The following is a 12,679-nucleotide window of genomic DNA, read 5'->3' on the forward strand; positions in this document are numbered from 1 at the left end:
TGAAATTTATCCAGAAAGAATGGTATCGTGAGTCATCTCATGAGACTGAATCGAATCGTGAGATCCTGCTCAATATCCAGTCCTACTTGAAATTCACAATACACGTTGACACACGTGTGCGCCATGGCGGCTCAGTCAAGGATTTGCCGTAACCACCTTGGCCTTCAGCATCAGAGAGAACATGGACTCCGAGTCTCTCTGGGACTCGGTCCTCAGCTCCTGCCACGTGGCCCAAGGCAGGGGAGGCTGTAAATCTAGCATCTGTCAAAAAGAGAGGAAGGTCACAGGACTGCACCCTGTTAGCATGCAGAAAATTTGATTTGCAGATTTGAATCACACGCACACCCACACCCACACAGAAAAAGTAGTTCAAAAAGCAACAACAGGGCGGAATTTCTCAGAGATTCAACTTCTCTGGAACTCAGCCGTGAGACAAAAAATTAAATAAGGAAAAACAAGGAAGTCAGAGCACATCACTGCCGGTTTCACACACTCCCATCTTTTGTAGATAGATAGATAGATGGTTTGTAATAAGTACATTCCATTCAAAAGAACACTGGAGATATTTTAACTATGCTCAAAAGCTGTATGACACACAACCAAAGAATTTTAGAGAGTCATGCTAAAAATGATGTTTTCATCGCATTAATTAGCTGTAATAAACTGTAACGCCCTGTGGGCTGCAGCTTGTGTTTGACATTGGAACTTTGCCTCGGGTGAATGTGTGATGATTCTAAATGAAACCACATGCATGCCTAAGAAACAGCTTTCATCACATTGCAGTCGTTTCCCGTGGCGTTAAGACGGTTGATTACCCATCGATAGACGGTCAGTTCCTTTCTCCTGCGCTCCAGGTCCATCTTCAGGGAGGTGTCCGCCTGGGGGTCGTTGAGGCAGAACTCCAGCAGCTCCAGACAGGCGTCCAGCGGCCAGCGCTCCAGGGCATGGAGGGCCACGCGTGCCCGCAGGCCAGGGTCCTTCACTCGGAAAAGCTGCCCGATGCCCTTCTCTCCTCCTGGAAACACAGAATAAATTAAGAAAATAAGACCGAAACAAGGCTTTAATTATTTTAGGGATTTTAGGAACATTCATAGTAAATAGTTTTAACAGAGATAAAATAAATATAACTAGCTTATGAGCAAATGATTTCTATGGGTTTAACGTTAACCCGGCGGTGGCCTCACCTTCCAGAGCAGCGCAGGCCAGCAGCCGGTCTCGCAGCACCATCTCCTGGTCGCAGCCCAGCCCGTACAGCTCCAGTAGGAGCAGGGCTCTGTCCATGTCCCTGGAGCCCAGGGCCTGCTGGAAGGCCTCGGCTGCTACGGCCTGGGCCACGTCCCCTTGAGGACCGGAGAGCAAGAGTCGAACCAGAGGCTTCCCACAGAGAGCCGCTCCGAGTCCAGCGGAACCCCCCTCCCAGGAGCTCAACGGGTAGCCCAGCACCGGCTCGGCCATGGTCTGCAGATAAGCGCGCAGGACGGGGAACTCCTTCAGCAGGTTGTCTCCCTCCTGAGCGATCTGCTCCCCGTCTAGCACTGCCTCTTTACGCCCCGCGCGGAAGTATCCAGACCAGCCGGAGGGCTGTGCCCGGGCCGGCTCCCCCCTGCAGGCGCTGAGGCAAGCCAAGGCAGCCAAGAGGGGGGAGCGCGACTTTAAGAAACCCAGAGCTGATGGCGTGAGGAGGAACGAAGTTGAGGAGGAGACAGAGGATGAAGAGGATGAAGATGCAGGTGGGGAAGTGGAGAGGCTGGTGGACGGAGCGGAATCCAGCGAGGCTTCGGAGTCGGAGCTGGCTTCAGACGGAGGCTCGGCGACTCCCAGTGTTTGCATGTGCTCCGGAACGAACTGATGGAGCAGGGCGGTCATGCAAGACACACTGAACGCTCCTTCAGCCTCCTTCTGGTCAACCTCCTTCTGGTCGGCCTCAGTCTCAGTACCGCGGTGGGACGTCCACACGGGCAGCAGCTCGCAGCAGCGCTGCACCACCACCTGCTGCACGCTGAGCGACAGACCTTCCTGCTCCAGTAGAGACACCACCCTGGGAGCAGGATGACATGTTCGATCACACTCTTCTAGAACTTACCCCTGAAAGCTGCAGTCAATGCAAGAACTTGTTTTAGGTGGCAAAATATCAACATTTCATTCCTGTCAATACTGAAATCTGCAGACACGATACATTACAAATGGCAGGTAGAGTCACTACGGGAACACCGCAACTTATGTTCGTGCAGCCAAAAAATATATATTAAAAGCGTCTGCTGAAAGCCTGAAGTTCAAAAGGGATGAAAACACACATCTGGAAGGAGATTAAAGGTGGTGACAGAGATATTTTTTCAAATAAATTCCAAAGACGCTCGCCTGTTTTCAGGCTGATGCAGCTGGATGTAGCTCCTACCTTTCAGGAGACACCTGTCTATCAAAGAGCAGGTGGGAGACGAGCTGAGACGGAGTCTGAAACAACACCAGCAGCGGGTTCCCCAGCTTCACCTCACCGCCCTGATCTGAAGTTTAAAGAAAAAAAAAAGGGGTCAACCTGGGCCACACGGTTTGTTTAAAATGAGAGTCAGAACTTCTATTGAGGCGACGCATCCATCCAAACACTGTGGATGAAATATACACGACGGCACATTCACAGGGCGCCAATGTGCTCAAATCGAAATCGCATTTGCTCTGAAATTCAATTCTTAATTGGTTGTATTTGTGTTTCTGAAAAAAAACTCCTCTTGAGGTTGCTATAGGAAATGCAAAAATACGCGAACAAATTATTTTCAGACGAAACACGGACCTTTCTTCCCCAGGGTGAATGTGAAATTCTGATACCGACACGTCAGAGCGAGTAACCACTGAAATTGCACCTTCTGAACTGAGGCTGCGCACCAGCACAGCCGCCAGCGTGTTGACGTAATCCAGGAAGGTGCGCACGTAGTCGGGTCTGTCGGCGCCCCCGTCCGGCTCGAAGGGGCAGAGTTGGTCCAGAGAGCGGATCAGCTGCTTCATGCCGCAGCGAACCGGGTGAGCGTCCAGCTCCGCCTGCTTCAGCGCCGCCTGCTCCACCAGCGCCGACAGCAGAGCGCTGCCCGAGAGGCCCTCTGTGACAAAATTAAATACGATCATCATCATCATCATCGTTTTGTCGCATACCACTATACTGATCATTCCGCCGACTTTTTGGGATAACGCTTGGCGCTTTCATAAGATATTACACGCAGAGAAACAATCATTAGAAACATGGATATCATGACCAAGCAGGTAGAGGCGTTGGTAAGAACAGCTAGAACAGTCTGTGAAGTTCAGAAAATGACATTTACTGTAGGCAGACAACATTTAACTACATCACAACATCACGACAACTAAAATCCCAGACGATGTGTAGTCACAATGTCGATATTACACAGTAATGAGATATCAAACAGACGTAGCCCTGACCAGGTTATCCAGTTCAACACAGACAAAATAACATAAGAGGAAAACATTTTGTTAAATTTATAAAAGTTATAAAAATGTCCTATTAGCTCCATCAAGCCTCAAAATACTGCACATGCCCAAAACAAGAGACCCCACCCACCCCACACTGTTTATTTGGAATATCTTTGATCTGATTAGAAACTATTTAAACTATGGAAGGTGGAGCCCTCTTCTGTTTCTCTTTCAAAGTTCCTTGCTTTTCCCTCTGGGTTTTTGCGGGAGTTGACGTCAAACTATCCCATCCTAAAATCTGTCGGCAAAACATTTGAAGCAGGGTGGAGGATAAGGAGCTATACAAATAAACTTGACTATTGTTCAGCAGCATGCAGTTTTCCACATTAAATACACAAGCCAGTTTGTCCTTGCAAATGGCACCACCGTAGCCACGTCACCGAGCCTCCAGCCTGGTGACCAGTTAGACGGCGTCTGCAATTAACGGTGACTATCGTTGGAACGCAAACAAACTGCATCTCACACCAACCTGCAGCGTCGCTGGCGGTGCTCAGGGTGTGCAGGGTGTGCTCCAGGCGCTGGGCCAGGCTGAGGCGGGAGGCGATGCCCTCTTCAGTCAGCGTGGGGTGGCAGCAGAGCAGCAGCTCCTGGATGCAGCAGCCGAACGGGCCGACCGGCACGTGGTCGTCGCCGGCGGCATCTGAGAGCGAGGGGCGGGGCAGTGGTTACCGGACGCACGCCGGGGGGGGGGAACCTACCAAACTGACTCGCTGACACGAAAAACACAGAGATGGCTGCACGCCCACACAGCGCCTGATACCTGTTTTGACAGATCCCTTATTACTGGTGGTGTGATTGAGGATCTTGCTGATCTGCTGTAACACCATGGGGAACCCGGAGATGTGCTCCGGGTGGGGCAGCTTGGGGTCCGCCCTGACACCTGACGGGGCAGAGAGGGATCAAGGGCTGCTGTGTCATTTAGAGGCTTTCGATACCAGTACAGATACCTGGACTTCAATCAATACTAGTTGTAAGTGATAGGTTAGGCTAAAAGGTATACTGCTCAAAAAAATCTCTCCTTAGCTTTGAAAAGAAATTGCTTTTAACTAGGGCTGTCAACTGAATAAAATATTTTATCGTGATTAATCGCAAATTAATCGCACATTTTTCATCTGTTTCAAATGAACCTTCAAGGGATATTTTTCAAGTATTTAATACTCTTATCAACATCGGAGTCGACAAATATGCTTGCTTCATATAAATCGATGTTTATTGGAAATCAACTAACAACCCAAAACAATGACAAATATTGTCCAGAAACCCTCAAAGGTACTGCATTTGTGACCCACCACACGCAGACCTGGCGCATTTCGGGGCCGCTTACTTTCGGCCAGACGTGAAAAACATTGGAAATTTCTTTTTTTCGACCAAAATGAGATTGTAGCAGATTTACATTCCTCTAGTTGTTTTCTATCTATCAACATGTTTTTAAAAACTGAGATTCACATAGCATAGACATATCACTAGTGTAGTGTACATTTGTTCATTATCATCACTAATCACCCAATCACTAAGATGCTCTGACAGAATAATACCAAAAAATGCCAATAATTATGATTTAATGACGCCAGACTGAAAATCAGCCAAAGTAATGGATTGGATGGCTGCTCTGTAGTTATGAATGAACCTCTGTTTTGCATCTCACCCCGTGTCTCCAGGCTGCTGTGGAGCCGGCGCTCTGCAGTGTCCATCAGCTGCCTGGACGTCTTCCACAGCTGACAGTGGCAGCAGGCCAGGTCGAAGGCAGCCATTGCGGCCGGGCTGAGCTCCTCCAGCAGCGAGCGCAGCAGCCCGGCAGGCTCCGCAGCGCAGCGGCTCAGCCAGTAGCCTTCCTCCAGCGAGGGGATGGGGTGAGCCGGGGTGCTGAGTAGCTGGTCGGCGATGTCCGAAATGGAGTAGAAAGCCATGCCTGCAGGGAGTAAATCAGGTAACAACTTGGTGTTTATATTAGGATATAGTGATCTTATTAGCAGCAGGTGAGTGTTTGTATATGGATATTTATATAAATATATATAAAAAAAAAAAATAATAAAGTAACAAAAATATAAAGTTTTAATAAAGTAAAAAGTATAGATATTTGCTTTTAAATGTTGTGAAGTAAAAGTGTCAGAAACTGAACATAATTAAGTAAAGATTTGAAAAATAGACTTAAGTACAATAACAAAGTAAATGTACTTTGTTACTTTCCGCCACTGCTAATAATAGTAATGTTGTCATATCATTATCAACTTGTGAAAGGGGCTTAATAATAGCATAGCCGTCAGTGATGATAAATGTTTAAATCCAAAATAGAATCGAAACCTTAAAATCGAAGGTCAAATTAAATCGTGACACCCTGAACAATAACGTACCAGCGGCAGCAGCACTGCCAATGGCCTGCAGGGTGGACCTCCCGCTGCTCCCCAGCCGGCTCCTCGCGGGCCCGGCCCCCGGGGCGGGGCCCAGGCCCTCCGAGGAGGACGAGGACGACGACATGGACTGGGACTCCATCTTCTGCTCCACCCGGCCCAGCTCCGTCAACACCTCCCTGTAGCGCTCCATGAACGCCAGCTCCCCGCAACACGCGGAGGCCTCCAGGCCGAACACCAGCGACACCTGCAGGCACCGAGGAGGAGGAACAGGTGAAGGTGCTGGTTACGCTTAATTTGGATAGCCCAAAGATAATACCCAACACTTGGTTAAAAAAGTAAATAATAATAAAAAAAAAAAAGCGACACTTCAATACAAATAAATTAGAATTTTAAAATAGATTGGAAGTTATGCAACCATTTCTTGCTCATACTTTTGTTATGTAAGTATGTAAGTCAGATGGTAGCGATTCATATTATGTATAAAATGTCAATATATCGACATAAAGTCGCATTGTGAGCCATCTCATCAATATTGGACTAAATCGTGACCCTTTCTATTGAAATAGAAACAAATTGTGAGATTCTAGCCAATATCCAGCCCGACTCAAATCAGTGTAAACTCACTATAAGTTAACTGCCAACTGAGTAAATGTTAACCAGGCTCCCCAAATCTGAGGCATTTTCCCAGTTTCATCACAGTTCAATTTTAAATGTTGGTTAATAATGTTTATGTTAAAACTGTGTTTTTTTAATTATTAAACTGTGTTTTTTGGGGGGTTTTATTCTCGATTTAAACATATGTTTTCCAGCACTGACAGCTATGCCACTGCTGTTACTATCTTGATTTGAAAAGAAAAACACCCCGTTTCTTGTTTCTCAAGAAGTAACTGAGTCCAGTCACAATAAATCATTTTAAATGATGTTATGCGCGGAAAGAAAAAGAAATGCTTGATGCGCGGAAAAAAAAAAGATCAGAATCGTGGAGCTCAGCTGCAAAGACGGGAAACTGAAACACATCCGGTCCCTACGCAGACAGGTCTTTATATTCTTGAATTTTGCTCTATTTATTCTTAAAAATTCCACTCAGACCCTAGCTGTGTCATTTACAGTTCAGAGCGCTGGTCTAATTAACAATTCTGTTGCCCAGAATCACGTGATATCAGACACCTCTCGCCTGACGTAATGTATCCTGAACCGTCATCTAAGTTAATGGGAACGGCCTCCATACAGAACTTTTCCGTAAAGGAGGCTATGTGGGAACGGCTACCTTTCTGCCTTTGCCGGATAATTTCTTATCCAGCAATGTGAGGGTTTCCATGTGGGAAAGGGGCTTTAGAGTATAAATCAGATATTTTCATTTCCTCCCCTGCTGACCTGATGGGCCTCCATGAAGTTTCCTCGTCGGATGCAGGCCATCACCAGAGACTCTGGCGGGGACAACATGGCGGGGACGAGCCAGCTCTGCCCGGTGCCTGGAAACACTTCCTGTTCTACACCCACAGCCGCTACGCCCGCTCCACCTTCTGTAACAGGAGACAGTTACCACATACTGACTTGAACCACAGATAAGAAGGGATGAGCTATTTGGGCACAATATCACGACAGTTTCCACACTACCATATAACTTTACATAACACCATGTAAAATGTTTCCATTTTTTCCCATTTGCAACTTACACTCTAATGATATATTGTTTTTTAGTCAAAATAGTCCATTTCATTGTGCTTCATGATACTTATGGATTCTAAAATTGTTCGATTTATTAGAGGGAGAAAATATATATATATATATATATATATATATATATATATGTGTGTCATCACTGTGGTATAGCACACAGATCATGGTTATTATATTATTATACCATGATGGCCATACTGGTATACCTTCAAGCCAAAAAATAAATACATCAAGTATTATATTTTATTTAAAAAATGAAAACGTTGTTGTAATAACACTTTATCAGTTTTGCAAAAAAAATAAAGCATCTTCAGTGTTGCTGCTGTACCTGAGGTGCTGGCGCTGCCCTCCCCGTTATGTCTGTCAGCGGAGGCGTGTCTCTCCGCAGGGGGTTTTCCGGCTCTCTTCCTCCTCCTGCGGCGAGCAGGGCGGCCGGCCAGCGATCTCTGGAGCAGGCACTCTAAACCTACACACGGGGAAAAGTGATGTGCATGTTCACATACGGTATAAAATATTTGGTCCAGCCCACTGCCTCTTTGTTCTTTTACCAGAAAAAAAATTAATAAAATAAATAATAGAGAAAGCAAATAAAATAATGAAATTGATATCTATACAGTATTTGTCGTGACATTTTGATTCCACACCCCACTTAATTTCTCACCACTTCTGCTGCCCTGGTTGCTGGTGATGATCTGCAGCCTCCATTGGGCCTCCGCTGTGCGTTTGGAAAGCCTCTGCAGTCGAGCCCCGAACGTCTCGGCCGTCACCGAACAGCCCAGGCTCTCCGCCACCTCCGCCTCGCCCGCTAGGGCTCGCCCTTCCTCCTGGCCCACCACGCACAGCCCCTCCAGACCCTCCTTCAGCAGCTTCAGGAAGCCCTCCATGGCCACCATGTCCACCAGGAAGCCCCTGCAGTCCTGGGTGAGGTGGCCGAGATCCAGGTGACTATTATGGGATGTGCGCTTGTTCTGGTTCCCCTGGCTCGCTCCTTCCTCCACCTTGGCTTTAGCTCCGTCTTCCACCTTCTTGTCGGGCTGGATGAAGTCTGTGTTGGAGAGGAAGAGCAGGGAGAAGATGTTCTCCAGGAGCTCCAAGCGGAACATGGCGGGTACAGCCTCCAGGTAGAGCTGGCTCTCTGACATGTAGTGCTGGAACAGCGCCTGGTATCCTGGAAAACAGAGGAATATCACCACTTTTGAGTCAATTCCGACACCTGGCGGGAAGAAAAACACACGCAAAAGATGAGCAGCTCTTTCTGCAGGATCCGATGCCTGGCGCTGTTCCCCACCTGAACCTGGGTCGTGTTGGTTCTGCTGCTGCAGGGAGGCGTCGCAGCCGCTGCAGTTGGAGAACTTGTGTGCGTTGATGCAGAGGGCGTAGACAGCGTATTTCATGACACAGAATCCCTGGAACAGAACAATGTTCCTCTGTGCCACCAGGTGAGAGGCTCTGACCACCTCAGAGTCAGAGTCTAAAAGAGGAAGAGGAAGAGGGGACGCAGCGTCAGCTCAACGACAGCCGGAATTTATGTAGATCACTTTGCTATTGAGAACTTAAGATTCAGGAGCCTCATTACAGAAAAATAATCCAAAGTATTTGTCCTATCATAGCTAAAAGAAAAAGAGAGGAATATATATATATATATATATATATATATATATATATATATATATATATATATATATATATATATATATATATATATATATATATTAGATAAGATTGGACACAGCCATGAGTTTAGGATTTGCTTTTGTAATAGCAAATCCTAAACTGATGACTGTTTCCAATCTTAAGTCCAAAGTACTTTATTTAAGCCTCTATCCACAGCAACACCTGCAGTACAGTACGAATGAGAGAAAGCTTAAGAAAGCTAGCTGGTTAACTGCTAGTTAACTGATGCATGTCATTATCAGGGAAGGTCCGAACATCATCCTGAGGTTTCATTAACCTTTCCATCATTGCATTTATATGTTCCCTTTCTTCATGAAGACCCAACTGAATTTTTGGCAGTTATTTTGGTTACGCTTGTCCGAAAATAGGATTCATAACTGAAGACATTGTTAAGTAAGTTTTCATACTGTAAGTTAGCCACGTCTGTAAATCGTAGATTTCTGATGAATACAGTTAGGAAAGAAATCCCGAATGTCATCCTAAACTGAGATAAGATACGATTTCAGGCATGGGAAACTCCTGTAATGATCACCTAGGATCTACAGGTGGTAAAATAGGTAGGAAAAATGGTTTGGCGTCAAACAACCACGCAGTGAGTGAGAGACAAGCCCACCTGCACGGGTGTGGTTTGGCAGTTGTTGCAGTAGGTCCAGCACTCTGCGCTCCTCAAACTGAGGCAGCGGGGTCAGCGAGTGCAGGAGGTACAGGGCGGAGTGGCTGTCCAGGGAGTGAAGCTGAGACACCAGGGCGTCCATGGAAATCCCTCTACAGTAAAAAAAACAAAAAACAAACAAACAGATGAGAACATGGATTTTTTTTTACTTAACGGGACACTGAAATATTTGCCGAACATCTGCCTCTATCTGTTTATCCTTCTACCCGATTTCCCAAGCAAACCACAGTCAAATTTGAGAAAACAGAAAAAAGGATAAGAGCGCTGCTTACGGATTGTTGTTTTTGCACCACTCCAGAATGCCAAGCTGAGAGGAGAGGAGGTTGGCAAAGTCCTGCAGGACAGAGTCGTTGGCTGAAGCCTGTGAAGAAAGAGAGGAGCTGATGAGGAAAGAAACAAACAGTGACAAAATGTTTTTGATTTATTTGATTGCTTTAATTATTTTATTACTTATTTTTATTTATTATTTTAATCTACTTTGTATTAAATGCATTTTGCTTCTTTGCTTTGCATGTTTTCTTTGCGTTTATTGTTGCTAATTGATGGCCGTCTTTTCATGTCAAGCACTTTGAGCTGCCTGTGATGTATGGAAGGTGCTATATAAATAAAGGTTATTATTATTATAGTTATTATGAGGGGAGATGTCATCTCACCAGCTTTTCTTTCACTCATATTACACACCTGTACAATCTCAAATGAAAAAGACAAGCAGTTAATGGAAAGAAATATATATGCTACTCACAAAAACTTGGGGATATTCGGCTTTCAGGTGAAATTTCAGGATGAACCTAAAATGCAGTATTACCTTTACAGGTGAACTTAATTTGACCTTCTCTAAACTTTCATCATATAATATCACTGTAGCGTGAACTTTTTACATTTTCCATAAATGTCACCCAAAAGCCAAATATTCCTAACTTTTTGTGAGAAGTGTATATACAAATAAACATGGACTGTAGTTTTATTAGATAACCCTAACTTCTTAAAAGTAATAATTCGTAAGATTATTTGGTTAAAAAAAGTCCCATATTTGATTATTTTATTGCACTGGCACTGTATAACAAACCACCACTCATTGTATTTGCTTTATGCATGTGCTCCTCTAAAAGCAGCCACGGTGCATTCGATAAAGCAGCGTGGCTTGTTGAGCAAACCGGCAAACCGTCGACATGGATGAACATTCGCAAAAATAAATAAATAAATAAAGAATGGCAGCCTGGGTAGATAGGTTCCAGGTTGCCCTCTGACCTGCTGGTGGTGGAGGATCTGCAGTAGGGTTTGGGCAGCACTCAGGCTGCGGCAGTGCGTCCAGCCGAGCAGCAGCAGGAGGCGACACAGCGGCTGGAACTCCAGCTTCAGCAGCTCCTTCAGCCACGAGAACTCCTCCCGCTTGATCAAGTCCAGACCGGTCACCTAGAAGAGAGGCATCCGTGCGGCTTACGGGGGTGAAAGTTTGGCTGGATGGGAGTTCATATTTAGTTACAGTCGCTACTTCTGCATTTTCTAATATCATATTATTTTTGTGTCACTGAGTTTTGATCACAGCCCGGTCAAGAAATGAAACACCCTTTATTCAACCCATATCATTTGATATTCTATACTACGCTTAGATAAAAGTGCATTTACCAAGACTTGTTCCAGGAAGTGCTTTCCACTGCTAAGGCACTCAAAATAAATGGTCTTCCAAACAGACGGACGATCGTCGTGGCAACACAAGCTGAGAACCAGCCGCTCTGCTTCAGGCAGGTCCACTAAGATGGGAACAATAAAAAATAAAAATAAAAAAAACAAGAAACTGGTCAGAAATTTCACGGGGTGCAGAAATATATGCTGAATGAGTATGTTGGTCACATTCCAGTCACGGTTAGTTGGGATGGTAGCTCAGGCGGTAAAGCTGGTGGTCTAGTCATCTAAAGGTTGCTGGTTCGATCCCAGGCTCCTCCTGCTAGCATGCTGTAGTGTCCTTGAGCAAGACACTTAGCCCCTAATTGCTCCTGATGGCTGCGTCCATCGGCGTTTGAACAATTGTAAGTCGCTTTGGATAAAAGCGTCTGCTAAATGACTAAATGTCTAAATGTCTAAATGTTAGTTATACCGCCCGTTACCATGGTTACAGCCTCAAGTTGGTAAAGAGACATATTCAGAATTATGTCAAGGCCCAGCGCTGAGCACTCAGGTGGGCAAAAGAAAAATACCCACACAGCCCTATGGAGTTAATAAAACAGAAGAAACATTGAAAATGGACGAGCATGAATGGGCGTTTCGATTCTAACCAGCATCCACTTTTTCACCACTTTGTGCTACAGTAGTTCTTATCTGGGATCAAACCAAACCGTCTAGACTTCGCTCCCCACGTAAATCAATGAGCCTTGGGCCCCATGACCCTGTCGACGGTTCACCGGTCGTCCTTCCTTGGACCTCTTTTGGTCGTTAGTAACCACTGCATAGCGGGAACAAGACCTGTGCTTGTGGAGATGCTCTGACCCATAATAATAATAATAATAATAATAATAATTTATAACAGTATATATATAATAATAATATATAACGGTGTATATATAATAATAATATACAACAGTATATATAATAATAATATACAACAGTATATATATATATATATATATAACAGTATATATATAATAATATTATATCCCACCACTTGACAGGTGACACTGGAACCAAATGATCCATATTATTCACTTCACCTGTCACTGGGTTTAATGTTGTAGCTGACCGGTGTAGAAGTATGTAATACCAGTGGAGATAAACAGATAAAGACATCAGCACCAGGTGCTTTCAGGAAGATACAAACACAGTGGGAAAT

At 45.1% G+C, this 12,679-nt stretch overlaps 1 protein-coding gene across 1 annotated transcript in view; it reads right to left on the minus strand.

The window, feature by feature from the left end:
• zfyve26 (zinc finger, FYVE domain containing 26) overlaps nucleotides 1-12,679 on the minus strand; it is a 44,435-nt gene that overhangs the window by 26,864 nt on the left and 4,892 nt on the right. The window contains exons 7-22 of the mRNA XM_080012708.1: nucleotides 11,482-11,606; nucleotides 11,104-11,268; nucleotides 10,128-10,216; nucleotides 9,802-9,947; nucleotides 8,170-8,979; nucleotides 7,837-7,974; nucleotides 7,203-7,351; nucleotides 5,829-6,072; nucleotides 5,123-5,386; nucleotides 4,238-4,357; nucleotides 3,947-4,117; nucleotides 2,856-3,089; nucleotides 2,396-2,501; nucleotides 1,185-2,038; nucleotides 816-1,015; nucleotides 157-261 (exon numbers count right to left, since the gene is read on the minus strand). Coding sequence (XP_079868834.1) covers nucleotides 157-261; nucleotides 816-1,015; nucleotides 1,185-2,038; nucleotides 2,396-2,501; nucleotides 2,856-3,089; nucleotides 3,947-4,117; nucleotides 4,238-4,357; nucleotides 5,123-5,386; nucleotides 5,829-6,072; nucleotides 7,203-7,351; nucleotides 7,837-7,974; nucleotides 8,170-8,979; nucleotides 9,802-9,947; nucleotides 10,128-10,216; nucleotides 11,104-11,268; nucleotides 11,482-11,606 — 3,920 coding nt within the window. The remainder of the gene's footprint in view (nucleotides 1-156; nucleotides 262-815; nucleotides 1,016-1,184; nucleotides 2,039-2,395; nucleotides 2,502-2,855; nucleotides 3,090-3,946; nucleotides 4,118-4,237; nucleotides 4,358-5,122; nucleotides 5,387-5,828; nucleotides 6,073-7,202; nucleotides 7,352-7,836; nucleotides 7,975-8,169; nucleotides 8,980-9,801; nucleotides 9,948-10,127; nucleotides 10,217-11,103; nucleotides 11,269-11,481; nucleotides 11,607-12,679) is intronic.

This window comes from Zeus faber, assembly GCF_960531495.2.
Source record: "Zeus faber genome assembly, chromosome: 13".
Lineage (NCBI taxonomy): Eukaryota > Metazoa > Chordata > Actinopteri > Zeiformes > Zeidae > Zeus > Zeus faber.